We start from the raw sequence: 21,325 nt of genomic DNA on the forward strand, positions 1-21,325 counted from the left end.
TTTTCGCTAGTGTTAACGTGGATTGTCCGAAAATCCGTCGAACTCCAAAATCAACGATGGTCGCATAGTGCAGACTGCAGGCAGTCCAAAATGGCTCTGCCAGCAGTGAACCCACAACTGACTAATAGACTTCTAAATTTAAATAGAACCGATCTCAAAACAATGATAGGGACAATTTGTCCTAGGCGCGACAGATAGCCCCATGTGCAGAGGCTGTTTCAGCGCAGAGGAATCAGTCACCTACGTAGTCCTGGATTGCGAGGCTGTGGCTAAACAACGTAAGAAAATCCTCGGAACAGTGAGGTCGCTCCGAGAAGCCTATGAAGTGCCCAGGAGACTTCTGTGCTTCTGGAAGGAGCTAGCCTACCTACCTAACCTAACCTATTATCTATATTTCATTTTATGCAGATATACGCTGATTTCTACGCTACTGCCTGGACAAAATCACTTTGCAATACACAATATGGGGTCACATATTAACGACAAGTAAATTTGCATGCTATTGACATTATCTCCGGTCATTTCCATACAAATTTGCCTCTCGTTTTTATATTTATTTTATCTTAGAAGACTCTCGGCTTTTCCTTTTTTTATTTGATTAAATTATAATTATATTTTTTTCTGTTTAAATAAATCTCAATAGACATTCGTATGGGCCATAAATTAAAAAACATCTGATGTCATAAGGGAAAATGTAAAACGTCATTTCTCATTTAGTTGACGTTTGTCTTGTTTACAAAATTATAATAATATTTAAGCATTTTTACAATTAAAAGGAAATTCGATTTTTTTTAGAAATTTTAGCTCTAGTAATAGTAGTCTAGTTTATTTTCACGTAAGAGTACGTTATTACAATATGTCTGACCCAGAAAAACAAAACAATGAAAATTGTTTGGATATCGATGGAAGCTCATTTAATTCGGAAATGTATTTAGAATGTCTCATGAAATGTGCTTCTTTGCGACAAGTAATGGACAAAGAAGCCGAAATTATTACGCAAAGCCAATCCTTGCAGTCCGAGATGCAGACTTTGGTTTATGAAAATTATAATAAGTTCATATCAGCAACAGAAACAGTTCGCAAGATGCGTTCAGATTTTCAAATAATGCAGGAAGAAATGAATAAGTTGAGTGAAAATATTAATAAGATAACCACATTTAGCTCAAATATTTCAGAATCTCTTAAAGACAGTGGTAACAATGTTAATAGATTATGCAGTACTCGTCAATTGTTGGATAAATTACAATTTCTATTCCTTTTGCCTACGCAGTTAAATAAAGCTATTCAAGAGGGACGCTATTCAGACGCAGTTCATGATTATACACATGCCCAAAAGGTATTACAGAAATATGGTGACCAACCATCATTTCAAAGCATTCAAACAGAGTGTTCTGACATCATTTATAGTTTAAAGAAAAGTCTAAGAGAAAGGTTACTTTCTCCTGAAACTACTGCATCAGAGTTAGCTGAAAGTGTAGGCCTTTTGAGACAGCTCCAGGAATCAGATTCCTCTCTACAAGATATATTCCTTAGTTGTGCGGAAAGTAGACTAGAACAACATCTTAATCTCTTAGCCTCCATGGTAGATACTTCAGACATTCTGGAATGGGTTGAAAAATGTAACGGATTGATTCTTGCAGATCTTGGTATAGTCATATCTTGTTATCATGAAATTTTTCAAGATAATGAAAGCAGTGGCATACCAGAATTTGCAGACAAAGTAATGACTCAAGTATTTGATCTCTTCGAAGCAGTCATTAGAAGACCAGAAAATGTAGGCACAGAGATACTTATAAGGGGTCTTGATAAATTCTTCAGAAAATTTCAAGCATTGTCTGAAATAATATGCAGCGATGGTGCATCTAACAAAGCTCTATTTGTAGTCACTCAATGCATCAAGCATAAAGCTACAATGCAACATCAAATAATTCAAGTTCAATTTAAAGAAAATCTGATAAAAGTTCGCCAATCCTTAGCCAGTAAAGGGACAGAGAATGCAGATCTAAAAGATATACTGAACGCTTTGCAAGTTTACTTGATGCAAAAAATTCAAGCATCTCTATTGGACTTAATGGCCTTTTTGCAGAACAATTTATCATTTGGTCTCAAACCGTGGTGTGCTAATGCAGTTGCAGATAGTTGCTGGATAGTTGTATCAGAAACCTTGATAAATATTTCAGATATGATTAAGAAAATGTCTGTGATACAAACATCAAATAACATTCCATTTGAATTGCTCCTTATTCTGGCTAAGTTATGTTTAGATATGCAAGAAAATGGAGTAAATATTTTACAAAATCATCTAACAAAACTCCTTGAAGAAGCTGCCCCCGGATTATCTGTAGAAAAAAAGGATGCAAACACTGTAATGGTCAGCTTGTCTTCTGCCGCTCAGTCAGCATTGGATTCAGAAGTAGTATTTATAGGACAAACTGCTGCACAAATGTTGCGTGTTTCAGTTTTGGCGAGGGATTGGCTACGTGCACCTGAGCCTCGGGGACCTCGTGCAGTTTGCAGAAGGGTTGTTGAAACACTAGCCAGTGCCGACAGTGCCGCTTCACAGCTTTTTCCTACCAGTTTCAAACCATCTAGTGATTCTAGTAGACGGACTATTTGGTCCCGCGCACCATCATCTTTCTCTCCAATTAATAGACTGTTTTCTGAGAGAATAGAGGTTTTCAGCCCAGCCGGTGCGGACCGCGCTGCGTTATCCAATGGAGCTTTAAAAGTGGCGTTGAAAGCATTAGTAGAATGCGTTAGATTACGCACATTTAGTAAACACGGCCTGCAGCAGTTGCAGGTTGATGTACATTTCCTTCAACAAAGGCTGTCTTGTATGGGAAATGATGAAAGACTACTTAATGCTCTGCTAGAGGATGCTCTTTCTTCCGCTCAGTTACGATGTGTAGATCCCCAGCTAATGGAACCTAGTATTGTAGATATTATTTGCGAGCGCGGATAAGTTTCAACCTAAGAATTTACATTGTCATATTGTTAAGTTATTTTAACACTACTTTAAGATAATCTTAATAAATATTTATTGTATCACTGACTTGCTTTTTTACTGTGACTGAATGTGCAATGGTCAATCTTTTAAAAAGATGTTTCATACCAGCTAAACAATGAAAATTTACCAACACCCACTTTTCCTTGCGAAGCATTTGCACGTCGAGAGTTCGATTCCGAAAGAAGCCTCTACTCATATACATATCACATGTATATCACACTCATAGTACAGTACATTTCTTTAATTAAATAGGATCTTATGCATTTGAAATAAACACCATTATTAGCATTTTTAGACAATTTATTAATAACCCAATAGTCAAAATTGCATCGTAAGTATTAAAAATAATGATCTACATTTACCTATACTATTATATATTTTCTTATGTAAATGCTCCTAGAACATAAATCTCACGAAACGATCTACTTTCTTTAAATGTTAGTTATGGGGGTACGATAAACATTTAAAATTAATTAAAAAACAACATCGTAACATTTAACACTAAAACAGAAGATATTTTGGTCCTATATTCCTATAAACAATTATATTACTATGGAGATTTAAAAATTTTATTTCCAAAACATAAAGGGTTTATCCAAAGTTTTTGGTCATTCACTATACTTAATTATGTTTTCAGTTTTTAACTGACTTAAAATATATGGTACTTATCACCACTTCTTGAATTACGTCATCGACAAAAGTTCTACAAAAATTATTTTGCATAACTATGGGAAGCTCGTGACTCACTACGCTTTGTTTATCCCAAAATTAGTATAAGCTCATCGAATACATCGCTCTTTTTATTCATAAAAACTATTAAATATTGACAAATTACGGATATGTTGTCAGTATGTCATAATTCCATTTTTAGTTGTCACAGAACTCTTAGTCCAAGCCGAAATTGTCGAAGGTGCAAAAAAAATCATTAGACAAAAAATTTAAGGAAAGTAGTCATCTGTCTATTTTCATCAAAGCATAAACACAATTTCACAGAAGAAGACAAAATAATACGCTAGTTTTAAGTGATATTTATGTATACCTTGTGCCTTGGACTAAGCGGACTGTTATTGTCATAAATTTGTGCCTAGTAGGATGTTAATACTTTGAAATGCTCAATCAATATATAATTTATATGTTTTCGTTTTAAAATAAGGTTAATAAAGAATATGGTAAATGTTTTTGTATGACAGACCAGCTGCTGTATAAGATAATTCATGGATATACATACGCAAATATAAGAGATGTTATTAATTGACATAAAACTGATACTATTATTACATAAATTCTATAACTATTTGAAATAATAAATAAATATAATATGTAAAAATCTTATATATTTGAGTCTATAATAATATAAATTAATGTTAGTTTAATAAAGAAAACATCGCAAAAACATTGAATGTCCACCAAATATTGTCACTCATGAAAAATGTAGGACAAAAATATATGAACATGCAGATGAATCGAATTGTAGCAGAAATGGGTTAGACTAGCAAAACTTGTCGAGCGACATACTCGAACCAATTGACGCAAAAACAATGAAAGCTTACAACTAAAAAAAACATAAATTACTTTCTCTTCTAGGATCTAGAACAAATTGACGAAAATCGTGACCTCAAATATTTAACCGCGTGTAAAAATATATATTTATATAACACTGGTCCGTATTTCATCGTGAGCATGAGGTGCGTGATTAGTCCTAGCGAATTCATAATTCATTCATTACAGAGATTAAACACGCCAAAATGTCGGAACATTAGAATAAATAATCTCCATCGTAGGAGACACATAACATTAAACTGTAGGACATCGAATAACACTTATTTGATTTTCCGTGACTTGTCAGAAGCGCCTCTGAGAGCCGTTCTGCGCGAATCCTTTTCGTCACTTTGCTTATCACTAGATTTCCTCAAAATTTTAACTTGTGTTTTTATTTGTGTGTTCGGCTTTTGTGTTGTGAGTTTTTGTGCAGCAGTCTGTTTTGGCGGTTTGAGAGTAGGTTTTAGTTGTTTCGGTTTGGGGTTTTCGGGTGGGGGAGATCTACGTTTTCGTATTCTAGGAGGTGTGTGTGCTAAAGTGGTGTGTCGGGACAAAAGAGCGGCGCTGCTGAACAACTGTCCACAATCGCACCGATGCTCCACTTCGGCACCTGCAACCGACATTTCTAATTGAAATTACCTATTGGTAGCACAAACAGTTTCATCGCGTATAAAAAATGCAATTTATTTTATGCCTTTCATTCAATGCAAATAAATAATCGTCTTTTGGAAACCTTGAGTATAAAGTAATGAATGTAGAAAAGCTATTTCAAAACATATTATTTATAGGCCATCCTTACAACATGCGAAGCCAAAATAAAAATACTTACGTCTTCGAACCAACTTCACGGGTGATTTTATCTTCTGTTTTCCCAATGATTTTCTTTTAGCCACGCCGGTAAGTGATTTTTGTTTGTCGCTTATAGACTTTCTTTTATCGTTCACTATTTTCGGAGCAGGTTTTTCGGCAACCGTTTCAGGGAAGGAATATTTAACGTCGCTATCGTCCGAATCAGTGGAAGACGCCGTTTTCAAAAGAGATTTAGATTTTTTCACAGACGCTGATTGTATCGGCCGTGCTTCCACTTTTGTCTTCAGACGTTGTATTTTTGGAGGGTGTTGCAGGGAGATTCTTCGTTTGATTAAATCTTTCGAGTTAGGTCTTTCTATTTGAAGCGAGCTGCGCTTTTCGGCTCGTACCTTCATAAATTTCTCCTCCGGGTTTTTGTCTTGGTATTCTGGGTTTAACATGTACCTCACTTCGTCATCGTCACTTGACTCAACCTTTTTGTTAATATTACGAAGCACGCTTATCTTTTGTTTCTTTGTAACTGTAATCCCTGTCTTTTCTTTGCCCGCGGTTCGTTTTTTAGGAGTCGGCGTGTCTGTTATAACGATGATTTCTATTTCCTCTTTTTTAATAACGGGTTTCGTGTCATTTTCTAATTTGATTGTATCGGCGATAACTACTGTCTTTTTTGTAACAAGAGGTAAATCGTCACTCTTACTGTCTAAATCATCGACAATGTTACTATCAAGTTGTTCAACAACAGCCTCACAAACAGGGTCTGACATTTCTTTTTCTCTATTTTGTTTGGCATTCTTTTCCGGAGCTGAAGTTAACTCATTGGTAGACAAGGGTTTCATTATTTCTGGTACTATGTTGGATTTGTTGTCAGTTTCACAATCCATCTCTTCTTTACTTTCTTCCTTAATAACTACTTCGCCCGTTTTGGATAGCTTAGCAGCGGATTTCTTTTTTCGCTGACAGTTAACAAAGTGCTTCTTTAGCGAGTGTTCATTTGGGAAAACCATATAACAGAGGGAACATTCATGTATTATGTCACGGGTAGATAGTGAGCTCTGAACGCTTTTATCGTCAGATTTTTCTGAACTTGTTTCTAAATGTTGATCCTTGTGCTCCATCAAATGCTGCAACTTCTTAAATGTTTTGTTGCATATGTCACATTGATGCAGGGTAGGTGTTTTAACAGCATCATCCATGTTATTGGGAGTACTTTTCTTATTGATACCATCATGAGTTTCTCTATGTTCAACGAGATGATGGAGTTTTCTAAAGGACTTGTCACAGGGCTCACAACGATACCTTGTATCGAGATCTTCACCTTCTTGTGCTGGTAAAGGCTGGGTTTTAGTTTGTTTATTTTCATTTACTTCTGATGAGCTCTTCCTGCTCGATCTCGCCATTATTTTCAGATTATGAATCACGCGATGTTGGACTAAGTGATGTAACTCTCTGAATTCCTTCTTGCATACTTCACAACAATATTTTCCAACGCTTTTGTTAATTTTCTCTAACTTTTCGGCTTCTTCTTTTTTGTGTTGTATTTTGTGACTTATTAAATAAGATAATTGTCGAAATGTTTTTCCACACAGTTCACATGCAAGATTGTTTAATTTGCTTTTAACTTTTACTTCTTTTTTCTTTACTTGCTTGGAATGAGCCTGTGCTCTTTCTGATTTTTCTCGTAATTTGATATCATCAGGTTTTGATACTGGTTTAGAATCCCTTGATTTTCGTTTTCTTGGAATAATTACCTCGTCTTCTGAGTTACTGTCCAAAGAAAAGCCTTTACTGTCATTTGAATTTCTTAGTCTGCGAGAACTACGTTTATCAGACTCAGATCTATTTGGCGAAGGGCCTGTACAATGCTTTACGTGTTTAAACACAACATTTTCAGAACGAAATAGTTTGCTACAGATAGGACACACTATATTTTCATTTATCTTACCCATAGTCCAATTTACCCGTATAATTTCGTCATCGCTGCTATCTTCTGTCTCTATTAGACTATTGTTGGAATTGTTTTGTTCAGATTTCTTATCTTTTTGTGGACTTACAGGCATCTTTAAATCCGATTCAGAGCTAGGCAGTGGATATTTTCTAGGTCGTCCGCGACCTCTTTTAACTGGAGTGATTTGTTCTACTTTTGTTTCATTTTCTTCACTATTCATTAGCTTATTTTCACTTTGTGTTTCAAGTAATTCGGCTGCTTTTACTAAATTGTCGATTGCAGATATGGGGTCAGAGTGTACAACGTACGTTTCACTTCTTTTAACAGTTTCAAACCCCGAGGTTTTAATAACATCTTGAATTTTATAATGTTTTTCATCCTCAATACGGTTAAGAAGATAAGATTTTTTTGGCACAATGGACTTGAATTTTTTTTCAATTTTCTCGTCGACCTTGCGCTTCTTCTTCGGTGAAAATTCTAAACCTAAGTCCTTGGGTACAATTAGTTCTAGTTCGGGTGCTTCGACGGGTGTCAAAACTTGTTTCCTTTGATGTTTAACCTTTGATTTATTTTCCACTAATTTATTTTGATTAGCTATCGTTTCCATGATATCAGAATCGATAGACTCTGAAGTACTGTGAGTATTATCGTTTGTGGGCTTGCCCGACGGAGACAGCTCTTGACCCTGGACGTTAAGTTTGAGTGGGCCAAATTCAGCATTCGTATCCACAAACACTACTTTCACTGGTTTATCTTCAATTATAGTAATAGGTTCTTGTTGTTGTTTAGCTGTTATCGCGGTTTGGTACGCCATTTGTACTTTAGATTGATAATTTTTGGTCGCTGTAATCTCGGGTTGCGAGGATTTCGCTGCAGTTGGAATTTTACTGGCATGGAGATTATGACGAGCGAGATACTGTTTATGAGTAGATTTAGCTTTTGATTCTGCCAACATTAGTTCGTTTCGAGACATCTTTTTTACGGGTTTAGCTATTGGGACAATGCTTTGTGTCACATTGCACGGTTCCCTCTTATCAAAATTAACAGTAAGACAATTTTCATAAGTCACTGAGTTTCGTCTAGCAAATTTATCAAAATCTTTTTCTGTGATTATTGAGTCCCTTTTAGCACCATTATTACATACCGCTTGTTGCGGCAATTTATCTTTAACTGTAATCGCGACATCTCCGGTGATAGGCTCATGTTCAATAACCTCTTCATCGGAAATATTTGCTCTTTCGTTTTCCTTTACCTTTTTGTGATGTTTATTTGTGTAAGGTACAACTGGGTTTTCTTTTTTAGTATCACATAAATTATCGGTATCGTTAATCTTCGATTCCAGTCCCGGTAACTCGTGGGACGGCCTTTCCACAAAAGGTATTCCATGAAGTTCATTCATTTTTCGTTCTATATCGTCTAACGTAACGATACTCGAATTGGATATTTCTTTAGCCTTCAGTTCTTCATTCGATTTTTCTTCTTGTGTAGCCTTCGCAGGTAAAGCTCGGTTTATTATTCCTTCAATAGTTTTGTCGATCAAATCTTGATTATTTATTTCTTTTCTTTGAGCTAAAATTAATTTATTCACCACGGGTTGGGGAATTTCCTGTTTACTATTTGTTACTTCTATAATAGGTTTAGGCTTCGGGTTAGATTTCGAGGGAAGAGTTTCTTTAGTTTTCGGTAATTCAGTACCTGCTGGCTTTACAACAGCACAAGAAGTATTCTTAAAAGCTGTAAAACTAGGTTTTACGTTCAATGTATTACTGACATTATCTTGATTCTTTAGTGCAACACTATTTGTCTGTCTTTGACTATCTATCTTTTTTAAGAAATCTCTTCTATTTAAGTCATTAGTCTGTTTAATTTGTTTTGTATTTGAATTAGTAACCGGTACTTTTATTTCCTTAATTTTATTTAAAAAATTTTGCCTATTAACTTCAGTCCATTTTCCAAAAGGCACTGCGGCACTATCACTGGATGTCCCTTCTTGATCTTCTGGGTTTCTTCCGAGATTCAAGTCTATTTTCTCTTCAGGTTTTGGTTCACTCTTCTGTTCAATCTTCTGTTCAACGCAAGGACTTGTTTTCTTTATGGTAGGTAACTGTGACGGCTTTTCTATATTTAAATCCTCTTGCGAATTTTGACTGCAGCTATTACTGGTTCCTTCTTGTTGAATTACCTTATTATCTTTTGATTCTTGCGCAGTAAATTGTGTCATACTAGAAATATTATCTGTGGACGTCTTAACATCAAAGTCGAGTGTCTTAGTAGCTTTTTCAATATCTTTAAGAATGGGCTGAGTAGCACAATGATTGCTCTTTGTAATAATAGCAGGTTCAGCTATTTTTTGTTTTGATGTTTTATATGTGTCAATGGTGTCAGGCACACTTGATTTATTTGTTTGTGTACACTCAACTTTCAGGGTATCTTCTTTGGCATCAAGCGCCATATCTTGTGCTTCTAATTTACTTTGGTTGTTTTCATTTTCCGTATGTCTGCTACCTACAGCTATATTAATTTCTTTATTTTTATGCAGTATTTCACTTTCCTGTGGTTCATATTTTGTGGTTTCTTCAATTTTATTCACAATATTTTCACAACTTTCTAGTACCCCATCCAAATCAGAGACTATTACTTCGCTTTTTGATTTAGAGTCAGAATTGATTTCAACGGGTTTTGTAGTTGGTTCATTGGAGACATCAGATATAATACTATCTTCTGCAATAACCAATTTATCTTCTACATCTGTTTCGGTGTTGTCAGATAATGTATCAGTAACCAGTGTGGACACAGACTGAGTAGAATTATATACAATGCTTTTTGTTTCATTACATAAGTCTTGGTTTATTAATTTAACAGTATTTTCAGATTTATTAGACATATTAGGAATCAATATTGCGTCGGGTGTAATTTTAATATCAATTGCTGTTGCATTAACTTCACTTGCAATATAAGAACCTCCCTCCTTAACATCTTGAGAGGTTTTAGTCACAGAAGGACATTTCTTGAGATCACAAGCAAAATTATCATATTTTGTGTCTATTGTATCAATAACGCTGGAAGAAATTATATCAGGTATTCCAATGTTCTCATTTAAAATGTTTTCAGTTGTCTCATCTTTTAGTTTAACAACATTTTCTAATTTTTGTTTACAATTTTCTGTATTGACTTCTATGGTTTTCTTTATATTATCTGAATGTCTATTTGGTTGTAGATGCTGATCTACCATTGTTTTTGTGAGAGGACGACCTTCTTTATTTTGTGTTGAGTGGTAGGTCATAGGAGTAAAAGTACCAATCACAGGTGACTTACGGGATTCACTAAATTTCATAGTTTTGCCATTAAAGTTTAATTCAGACTTACAATCTTGCAGGTCTCTGCTTTTAGATTTTTCCAGTTCTTTGCTATTATTACATTCATTGTTTTCTAAGACATTCTGTGTAATCTTTTGTGAAGTTTCAAGAACATTATCGCTGATATGATTTATTTTTTTGACACTTTCAGTGGAAGTTTGTGAAGTACTAGAGACAGGCTTACCCTTCTTAACAGGCTGAAAGACAAAAAATAATGATCATATTATCACCTGAACTATATGTAACCTAGTGGTAAAAACTTTACATTTTTTTTTTCATTGTTATCTTTTCAAATATGGCATTGTGTATATATCAAACATAAAGCGAAAACGAATGAAGGAAACTACTTACTGTTCTTACTGTGTTTATTATCTCTAGTATAATATATGTAAAGCCTGGTGGCCTTAGTTAATATTTAATAGGTTTTTTGTACCACCAATATTGCAGTGAGTTCAGTTATTACTCTTGTTTTAAGTTTTTTCTAGTAATTCATCTAAATATTCTTAATCTAGCATGTAATTAAAAAGAAAAACTAAATACAATAACTTGTAACATACCGCTTCCTTTGGAACTTCAATTTCAATTTCTTCATATACCTCCAGGTTTCCTTCAGCATTTTCACTGAAAAAATTAACTGTTGGTTATTTATCAGTTTATACTAATATTATAAAGAGGAAATATATGTGTTTTTGTAATGTTTTCACACAAAACCTACTAGTTTGAAAAATTCTTTAAAGAAAGCTGCTGACTGCTGCTGTAGCAGCTGTTACTCACTGATGTACTCTAAAAAAATCCCTAACAAAAATACAACAAAATAACCGAGGGTGTGAATTATTCATAAAAATCTTCGTCATTTGTCGTCAATCGTCATTGCTTGCTCTGTGGCAACTATTGATAATTTAACAAAAAAATGTTGTATGGTATCTTAGAATGTACCAATATCCACAAAAATAATGTTTTACCCATCTACAATTCTATCTTGGCCTATCCAAAGTCAGAACTCTAAAACATAAAATTATTTTACTGCCACAAAACAAAACTATGTTAAATGTTGTATAGGTAAGCACTAAGACACTGAAGTATGACTACTAAACTTATTTTATAGCAGAATGTTTTGCATTTTTAATTATTTTTATTTAAAAAAAATTATAATAATTAAGCTAAATATTCCTGAAGTGATTAAAAAATTCTTTCCGTAACTGCTTATCAAATGCAACAGTTTTTCAATACTTGAAGAGTATTTTTAAAGTTACTAACCTCGGACATTCAATATAAATGATGTTACAAATTTAAAAATTTAGTAGAATATATATATTTGTTGAAAATTTCAATCTGTATATTGATTACATTATTAAAGTAAGAGTGTATCTAATAATCTAAAAGGAAGTAATTAATGTAAAATTAAAGTTTCAGGTTATCAAAAATATCTATCCAACAATATCTGTCCAACTTAGTAAGAAGAACTAAGTAAGTGGAAGTGGAGTACCAAGAGTTTTTTATGCCGGCTTTTTCTCTCAGCCAACACCCTCTGTCTTCTTTGCCGATGAGTAGGGATGCCAACAGGCTCGATTTTAATGACGTGGAATAAGTGATACCATGGTGATCTTATGTTCCAAAAAATAAACGTATTTTAGTAGACTTTCCACTACCACAGGATTGATATCTATGCAAATGAAACTGCAGGGAAGCTAGTCATATATAATTACGACATATGGAATCTTTTAATTATGTGTTTTAAACAATGAAATTAATACTTTTATTAATTCTTATATTCCCGATATGTACATATAAGTTGTGAAACTAAGTCATATAAAAATGATGATTGTGTTTTATTGTACTCTACCATAACCACCCAGCAATACAAGTACATTTATAAAAAAAATAAAGATAATAAAATATTTAACATATTTATGTTATATTAATTTCCCAACCCATGAAACTTTGGCATAGATTTAAATTAACAATGTTCAACTTTACAATGTTACACACCTTTTTATTACTTACATCTTTATAAACTAAACCAAATTTTAATGTTCATAATTTTGTTTTTTTTTTATTTTGTAATTAACAAATACTTATAACATGATTTTGAACATTTCAGGTAATGTGAATAAAATTAACTTTACTTACCGAACTTTGAGAAATTTAAAAGTTTGCTGTTGTTGGTCATCATCTATGATCTGTACAGCAGCTAATTCTTCTTCTCCAGTATTTCGGTACAAATACAATCCATTTCCAATATCAATTGCATCAACATTCTTACCATCAATTTGCAGCACTACTTCAGTCTCCTTATTTGGTGTAGTATCAATCATATCACCTGTTTCCAATGTATCTTCATTTTCATCACCTTTTATATCCTTATCAATTGGGTTATCATCAATAACAAGTTCGTGACCATCATAGGAATTGTCATCAAATATATTCACTCCACCAGATAAAATGTTTGCAGCTTCAATTTGCTTTCCAATTTTAAAACTTTCAATTTCATTGCTTTTGTGTATTGGTGATAAATTACATATTAAATTGGGGTCTGTTATGTTTGGTTCTGGATTGGAGGTCGACGAACTGTCCTTCGACGGTGATACGATAAATGTAGAGTCTTCTTCAGTTAAAGAATAGAATGATGTACTTTCGTTCGCGGTTAAAAACGATTCGCTCGGTAATGACGATGTATCAATGGTAATTTCTTTGGAGCGATCAGCTTCATCTCGAATCTGGTGACTTCTATCCATCACCGCTCATTTGTTTTGACTTAGAAACACACAGTACTCAAAAATGTATAAACGCGCTATTTAACACTTTATCGGCTGCACTCGGGCAATGAAAACATTTCGATGAACCAATTAGCACCTAGGTCAATAGCAGAGAAACAAGTGAAACTTTCTTGAGTAACACACACAGTAAAAATTTAATAATTATGAGAAACACATTTTTTAGCACATTTATACTTTGATATAGTTAAAATCAAAACGTGAATTAATTTAAGAATTAAGAAATTCAGTAAATTGTGGACTGTATTTAACAACACATCAACCTATTAAAGAATAAAGATGGACGTCGTGACTTGAGTGATGGATGGTGATGCGCTATATTTTCCGTAGAAGTTAGAACCGATTTTTTTACATACTACTATTTGAAATCGATTCGGTAAAGATTTTTTTAAAACGTAGAATATATAATGTTATTGAATTTACACATATAGTATATACTATTAAACATATATTGTAAAATACTAATATAAAATAATATAAATATAGTTGTATAAGTATAATAAATAATTTATTATAATTAGCATATTAATTAGTTACTTAAAATACTTATTGTAATGATAAAACAAAATTGGACTATGGAATATATATTAGACTATGGAAAATGAAAAATTTTGTATGAAAAAAGTACGGTTTTTTTACAGTTTCGACTATGTCAAATTTATATTTCGTTCCCGGTTTTCTGTGCTATAGGTTGTCATGTGTAAGTTGGCGTGTGGCAGAAAAAGGTACTAATTTTGACAGTTGTGTTGACAGTTCTAACAGCTTGGTAGCCTCACGTGTGTCGGTGCTAATAATTTGTGTTTTAAAGTGTAAAAATCATTACGAAACATGCCAAAAGTAGTGCGTAGTGCAGCTAGAGAAATTATTCTAGCTGTAAAACGTTTTTGTGAAGAGGAGAAACGTAACAATGGGCCGATTATTCCATTTCAACAAGTGAATGCTCGAACAGCGACTTTGACAGGTAAAGTATTGCCAGTTAAAAGTGATATTTATATCCCCAAATTTAGGGAAAAATAATAATTGCTTTTGAAAGTAAATGTGATTGATGGATAACTTAAAATATTTTTTGTTTTATTTAAGGTGTTTCTGAAAGAACCGTGAACCGTATAGTTTCAGAGGGAAAAATCATGGAAAGTAATTTTACAGCGAGAACTGAAGTCCCTAATCAAGCAGCTCAAGGACCTTCCACATCCACAGCTTGTGATGACAATTCCACACCAGTTATAAATGTTGAAAATAATTATCGTATGACAGACAACCGCCTTGAAACAGTAATGGAACCATTTTTAATTGATTTGAATAGCAGCGACTCAGATTCTTCTGACACAGATGACTCTGAAGAATTCATGGAAGGAATAATGCCTCTAACAGACCCTAATTACTATAAAAAATAATTTTTTGTTATTGAGTTTTTTATTTACCTTTAATGTAATATCTAAGAATATCCATCAATCCAAACTAAACAAAAAAAGTGGCAACACAGAGGGTTGTACGAGGCGCCGCCACTGGAACGCCAACTTATACTTGACAGTCTATATTATGTGTGTATTAATGGTTTCCTTTTTTAAATGACATCATATGAAATGCCAATTGTTAATGTCAATTGTCAACTGTCAATTTTAAAATAAATTCGTTGATTGTTATGGCGTTATTTTGATTTTGAGCAGAAAAGGTAGAATTTTCAATTTGAATATAGAAGCTAAAGTTATACTTTAATTATAAGTTTTAAGGATACAACTGTCTCGGGTGCTATTAATAGTTTTTAAGCCCTTGTGACAATCTTTAAAATGGAAAACAAAGACTCAAAAAATGTTACCAAACCCAGTGTTAAAAAAACCGAAATGACGGAAACTAATGGGAGCAAAAGCAAGCCTGCAAAGAAAGTAGAAGAAAAAAGGCCATTAACAGGTATTGGACTTTGGCCGTCAATAAGCCATGCCATTTCGGAAACAAAATTATCTTATTTACTTATTAAAACAGTTTGTAATATATTCAAATGTTTGTTTCAGTTGCAGATGTCAATACACCGTCTAAATCTGGAATGGTAATGCCAAAAACAAATATTCCAATTAAAAAAGTGCTGCGTAAAAGATCCTCCACAGCTGGTTCCCCGAAGCCTAGTATTAACAAAAATCATACTAATTCGGCCAGAAAACCTACGTGGAAAAAGCGTCCACTACCAGCCCATTCTGGTGTACCAGTCCCAGAAAAAATGAAAAAGCTATCCCTGAAATTATTAGATATAGATTTTTACAAAAATGAACAATTTAAATGAATGTTGCTTAATATGTAAATATAAAAACTTACAACTTTATAAATATACACAGATAAAACCAAAAAAATACAAATTAATATGTTAACACAGTTGTTGTGTTTTGGGCCTGTTTTTGTAATGATTATAAATGACAGGATTGCTACAACTACTGCAATCTTAACTTTTGACTTGAATAGTTACTTGAAACTATTTTTCTAACAATTTTTTACAGTCATTTAAAGTAAGCAGTCAATTTCACAAGTTTTTTTACAGAATTGATATTGTTATATCAGATCAATTGATCTCATATAACTTGCCTTTGAAATCGAATTTGTTAGTTTAAATCTTGTGGTATGATTTTATTTAGAATTATAATTTCAGTTTTCACTAAGTACCCTAAGCTCCTTGTTTCAATAATACATTTTTCCTATTCACCTGCTACACAGTGTTTGTGTGTGTTACACAGTGCCAATTTCTTTTATAGGTGTGTATTCCTTTCTTGTCTAGTTAAAATATTGTATAGTATACAAATATAATATTTTAATACACTTAAGTGTTTTGTTTTTAGTCATAATACAAGTTTTGCGAGTTTCAAGGACATGGAAAATTCAAAACAAACTGGTACAATATTTTTTTGCAATTATTGATATTTTATATGCTGGACATGTTTTTTTATTAAAATTCTGAAATACATATTTAAATGTGTTTAAAATTGTATTTTCCATTATATATTTAATTAACCTATTTAGTAGTTATACTAATTAAAATCTTATTAAAATAACATTACTCTGTAGCCACACCTACAATTCGAGGCTACAATCAATGCCGGGGTTATAAATATTGTCCCTAACAAGACTGACGACCGGATGTAGACCTGGTTTTTCGCCCTAAGCACGGCGAAAATACGGCTCTCGTAGGCATGAGCCCTTAGACTGACTAATTATAGTGCCTCCGGTCGGTAAGCCAGGTCCAGAGGATGCTCTTTCCTTGAAAGTCAGAGTAAGAACAGTATCTTCCTTTTTTCCTCAACAAAAAAAAGATACTGACTGTATGAAGCGGTTTAACCCTATATATATTTAAAAAATAAACAAAAACTGACAATAATTGTGAATTGTAGCACAACAGCGCAGGCCATTTAGAACGCTCTTGCGCTTACACTTACCTGGAGAAATAATATTTTATTGAAAGTATGGCTCTGTTATCGGCATCTTTTTACTGGCTGGCAACTGTGATTAAATATATAACTAAAAAACTTACAAAATGTTATTAGAATTTAAAAAAATATAGACTGTAAATAATTAAGAACAATATACATCGGCATCCCATGGCTGATACATGTGATGTCGATGTATATTTTTCTGAGAGCCAGCAACTTTTTTTAAATTCTAATTCTTTAAGAAAATTATGCATTTTTTAATATTACGTAGAATTGATCATTAAAAAACATAGTACTCGTATATTTATATCAGAATATAAATAGAATCGAGCAGTGGGATGGGAGCAGTATTAATGGGGAAAATATTTCTATGAATTGCCTGAATTATGAGAGATATAGACGTGACCAAAGATGTTTTCAGAAGCGTAAACCCCGCCCAATTACGCGTCATATATTCCAAACAATCGCTTATCCAGGTGATTATCATATTTGAACATGATTTATGACTCCCAAGCTCCGCCTGTCCACTGCGATTGATGACATTTGCCGGTACACTAGACAAGAATTTTAATTTTATTATCTGATGGCGCAATTTATAAGATAAATTTTCTGTTTGTATGAGGTGTAGTTACCTATGTTATTTTAAGTCTTCAAAATAATTTATGTATAAATTGTGAAAAGTTTTATTACAAAATATCTATTATAATTTAAAACGTGTTAAACTCATAACAAGAACGATATAGTCAATTAATTTGACTTGCTAAAAATTTAATATCTTCATATACTTAATTTTACACTTAAATAAAACATAAACGGATACATCATTTAATATTTGTGAATTGTAATAAAACAACATACTTAGGCCATTACCTACAGATTTTTACTTAAAAAGATAAGTGTTATTTTTTCTATTTGACAATTTTTCCCTCCTAGATAAGTAGGTCTTTTCATCAAAGAAGTTACTCAAAACTAGGTATAGCTAATCAATCTGTTATATTTTCTCGGTTAGGTATTCTTCGTATATTCTACTACTATAAATAAGCTTATCTTTGGAGATATTTATTTGTTCGTTATAAGCCATTAATGGAGTAATTAATATATTCCTTCACGCTTGCTAATTTAATGATGGCATATACTCTAAACATCTTTCTGTGATTGAAATCGGATAAAGTCAATCTGATGTGTTTTGTTGGAGAGTCGATCGAAATATAAATTAAATTGTACGCGGTAACTTATAACTTAGACAGTAACAAACGGCGCTTACTAGACGCATTGTATGAAAATTTTGCTACGCGCAGAGATTTATGACAAAAAATGTCGCTAATTCAAAGTTTGATCAAAACAAAAATGGGAAGAATAATAAATTGGGACCTATTGAGAATACATGACTAATTAAGAATAAGTCAAAACCAATACGTTCTGAAGTTTGGGGGTCGGAGAACTTTTAGAGGTTAGAACTAATCAAATAAATTCTGCCAAAATTGAGATACCAAAAGTCTTTTCAGATTTACCTCTCAGCCAAAAAAGATTGAATTCTTGAATTGCTTGCGTCCATAGTATAAGGTAGAATACTAATATTACGACAATGATTAAAAAATAGTATTTTCTCCTCTTGCAACACATTTTAAAATAGTAAATCACACGTTTAATAATCGCAATTTACCACAATAAATATGAAAACACGTCCATTGATAAGTATACTTTTTGTGATAAGTTTCACTCGCGTCAATTTAAGTTACAATTAATTAATGTTTTAGAGTGTTAAGAGCTACAGTTTTTATTAATTTGAGGAATACCTGATGCCATGCAGGCCTTGCAGGTGAAATTTACATTTAAGGCACAACGACATCGTAACGATAAACCTTTTACCTATATAATAATAAGAAAATTAAAATCAAATCCCTGTGGCAGTGTACCTTTATTGTACTGGTTGTATTTCCTTGCTGTATTGCGATACTTATTCGTTAAGCGTGGAAAGCACCCGATCTAAGGTACCGGTACTATCTACCAGGCGCTAAATCTAACTTAAATCTTTAATTAGCGCCTGTGCATGAGTCTCCAAAGGGAACAGTCTCAATTCGAGGAATGACTTATATTTGAGCCGTTTATAATTTTCCGTCTGCTCTGTGGTCGCCCCAGTTTTTTTGCTTTTTCGAGGGAGAAAGGACGGGGCTATCGAGTCCATACAAGTTGCATCACATAGTAAAAGCCTGTCCCAATGGATAAAAAAAAATGCAACTACTAAATTGTATATACATACTAAATAATATATTTGATGATGTTTAGGTTTTAATAAGCAATTATGACAATGTGTATCTCGTTCGAATATACACATTAAGCCCTCATGTAAATCAAATACATTTTTGTAATGAGAAATAAAGTTCTTTAAATAATTATATAAGGTTTTTTTATATCTGTTTATGTCTCTTCCATCCCCTGCTTTTAAGCATGTTAAAGAACAGCAGGTCTAAGACAGATCCATTTTTGTAGGACTTCCAAGTAGGTATTAAAATTTTCTTCTCAGGAGAAAACAACGATCAAACGTCTGAAATCAATGCTAAATCAGTAAACCAGAAGTCGATTTTACAGTACGATCGAAGCATCTACGATTTAGAGTTCAAAATATTCTACGAGTATTAGGTAAAATATTAAATGATAGAGGACAAATCTTTGTTTTTAATTTATTTTCTTATCCTTGATTACTCAAGATGTCATATTATGGAACATGGTGTAATGGTTGCAGCTCCTTAGAAACGTTGTGTAAAAAACTTGGTGATTAAAAAGAGTGGCGGAGAGTTTATTGCCAGTTGTTCTCTTCCGTTCTGTCAGTAATTGTAACTGGCAGTAAATGTAAATCACAATTAATTTAATTTTGTTGGCGTTCATAAGTGTACTTGTTTATCTATTTGAATGAAGATATTTTTGTATTATTTTGTTTTATCCAATTTATGGCATTTTGGGAGCGTTTGAATCTTAGTTTTGTAATAACGTTTATTATTTGCACTTAATAATGAAGTTACATTCATAAAAAAATGGACGTTTGTCTGGTACTTATCAATTATTTGCCTCTTCATATAATATATAAAACAAAGTCGTGTTAGTTACACCACTTATAACCTAAGATCGGCAGGACCGATGTAAGTTCACTCTTTTTCGGTGGATTCTTCACCGCTAAAAATAGCAGAATTACTTAGTAATAAAATATCAAAAAAGCAATCAATCTAATGCAAACAGCAAGTGGTGCCATCTGTTGACAAAACTAAACATTATTTTACATAGAATTCCTGTCAGTTCAAGAAATTCACAACCAGGCTTTGATCTTGATAGAAGACATGTGTTACATGAAAAAAATGTTGTAGGTATATCAGAAAGTTATTTAACATGCAGTATTTCAATGTTGGCAAAGAAGCCTGTAAAACGTTATGTTGTTACTTATTACCTTATTATATCAATGTTACCTTAATGAAATCCTAAATTCACGTAAACTAAAGTTAATACGATATTATTAGAATCTTAGGCGTAGCTAGTACCTGTCAGCTAGTACATTAAAAAAAACTACCTGTGAATATGTCCCAACGGTATACATTTTTTCAAACTCTGCTTATATAAACAAAGTTTCTCAACATTAACAAGCGTATTCTAAAAATACCTAAAAAAGGGTGCTTTGTACGTCAGCAAAAGTTTTACCAAAACATTTATAAGGCTTTCCTTGGATATTTATACAAATTTTGCAAAATGATCTGAGGATATTTTTACGCAATCTTCATCGCTGAAAATACGCATTACAAAAAAATGTTGGTCAATTCTGCTTGACTAGAAGCCGTAGTAACGTATCTTACGGTTTTGCCTTTTGTCTTGTAAAAATTTTGTCTTTAAAATACAATAATTATTGCGTACCTATCTAAAATAATTGTAGATATTTTTGATTGACTTTAACAGTAATCTCGCCAGGATAGAAATGAATACAGAAAAATATCCATTGCGTTCGCTTTATTTTATATTTTGATAGAATTGAATGGGGTGTTTAAAAAATAACTTGCCTAGCCAAATTAATTATATGACAGTGATGTTATAATGTATTGTTCAGCCCAATGGGTGATCGACTTAACCCTGTGCATGCAAGTGTAAATTTAACGAAACTTACATGAACACATTTTTTCCATTTATGCCTATAAATAAAAGCCGTCTGTTATATCAAATTTGATAATTAAAAATTATATTAAATAACAAGAATTAAGCTTTATCAATTTATTTTCTTATTATAATTGTGTGCGTTGGAAATATATACTAAATTAATATTTATTAATACACAATATATCAAAAAACTTTTGCGATTCCAATGAATACATGATGTTTATTCTAATGAACACATCCTCACCATATACATGATACTTGACATATTAGAAGACGAACGTTACCTGAATAATTGGTAACACTAACTAAGAGATGATTTAAAAATGTACAGTTTAATTTTTATGGATATT

General features: G+C 32.7%; 2 protein-coding genes and 1 long non-coding RNA gene across 3 annotated transcripts; 2 read left to right on the plus strand and 1 right to left on the minus strand.

Moving 5' to 3' along the window:
- Positions 1-727: 727 nt before the first annotated feature.
- LOC111001418 (vacuolar protein sorting-associated protein 51 homolog) lies at positions 728-3,052 on the plus strand. The gene has a single exon (XM_022271313.2). It carries the CDS (start codon positions 857-859, stop codon positions 2,960-2,962), a length of 2,106 nt encoding a protein of 701 aa, XP_022127005.2. The 5' UTR covers positions 728-856; the 3' UTR covers positions 2,963-3,052.
- Positions 3,053-3,289: 237 nt separating this feature from the next.
- Positions 3,290-13,721, minus strand: LOC111001421. Its single transcript, XM_022271319.2, has 4 exons — positions 12,788-13,721; positions 11,215-11,278; positions 5,376-10,854; positions 3,290-5,156 (listed from the first exon to the last, which is right to left on the minus strand). Exons 1-4 carry the CDS (start codon positions 13,390-13,392, stop codon positions 4,828-4,830), a joined length of 6,477 nt encoding a protein of 2,158 aa, XP_022127011.2. The 5' UTR covers positions 13,393-13,721; the 3' UTR covers positions 3,290-4,827.
- Positions 13,722-14,117: 396 nt separating this feature from the next.
- Positions 14,118-14,652, plus strand: LOC123689344. Its single transcript, XR_006750339.1, has 2 exons — positions 14,118-14,392; positions 14,512-14,652. It is a non-coding gene; the product is annotated as an uncharacterized LOC123689344 (long non-coding RNA).
- The last annotated feature ends 6,673 nt before the right edge of the window (positions 14,653-21,325 follow it).

Source organism: Pieris rapae, chromosome 7 (genome assembly GCF_905147795.1).
Source record: "Pieris rapae chromosome 7, ilPieRapa1.1, whole genome shotgun sequence".
Lineage (NCBI taxonomy): Eukaryota > Metazoa > Arthropoda > Insecta > Lepidoptera > Pieridae > Pieris > Pieris rapae.

Coding starts and splice junctions, on each gene's coding strand:
- LOC111001418 (XM_022271313.2), top strand. CDS start 857: ATGTCTGACCCAGAAAAACAAAACAATGAAAATTGTTTGGATATCGAT.
- LOC111001421 (XM_022271319.2), bottom strand. CDS start 13,392: ATGGATAGAAGTCACCAGATTCGAGATGAAGCTGATCGCTCCAAAGAA. Junction 11,279..12,787: donor TTTAAATTTCTCAAAGTTCG/GTAAGTAAAGTT, acceptor TAATTTTTTCAG/TGAAAATGCTGAAGGAAACC. Junction 10,855..11,214: donor TTGAAGTTCCAAAGGAAGCG/GTATGTTACAAG, acceptor TTTGTCTTTCAG/CCTGTTAAGAAGGGTAAGCC.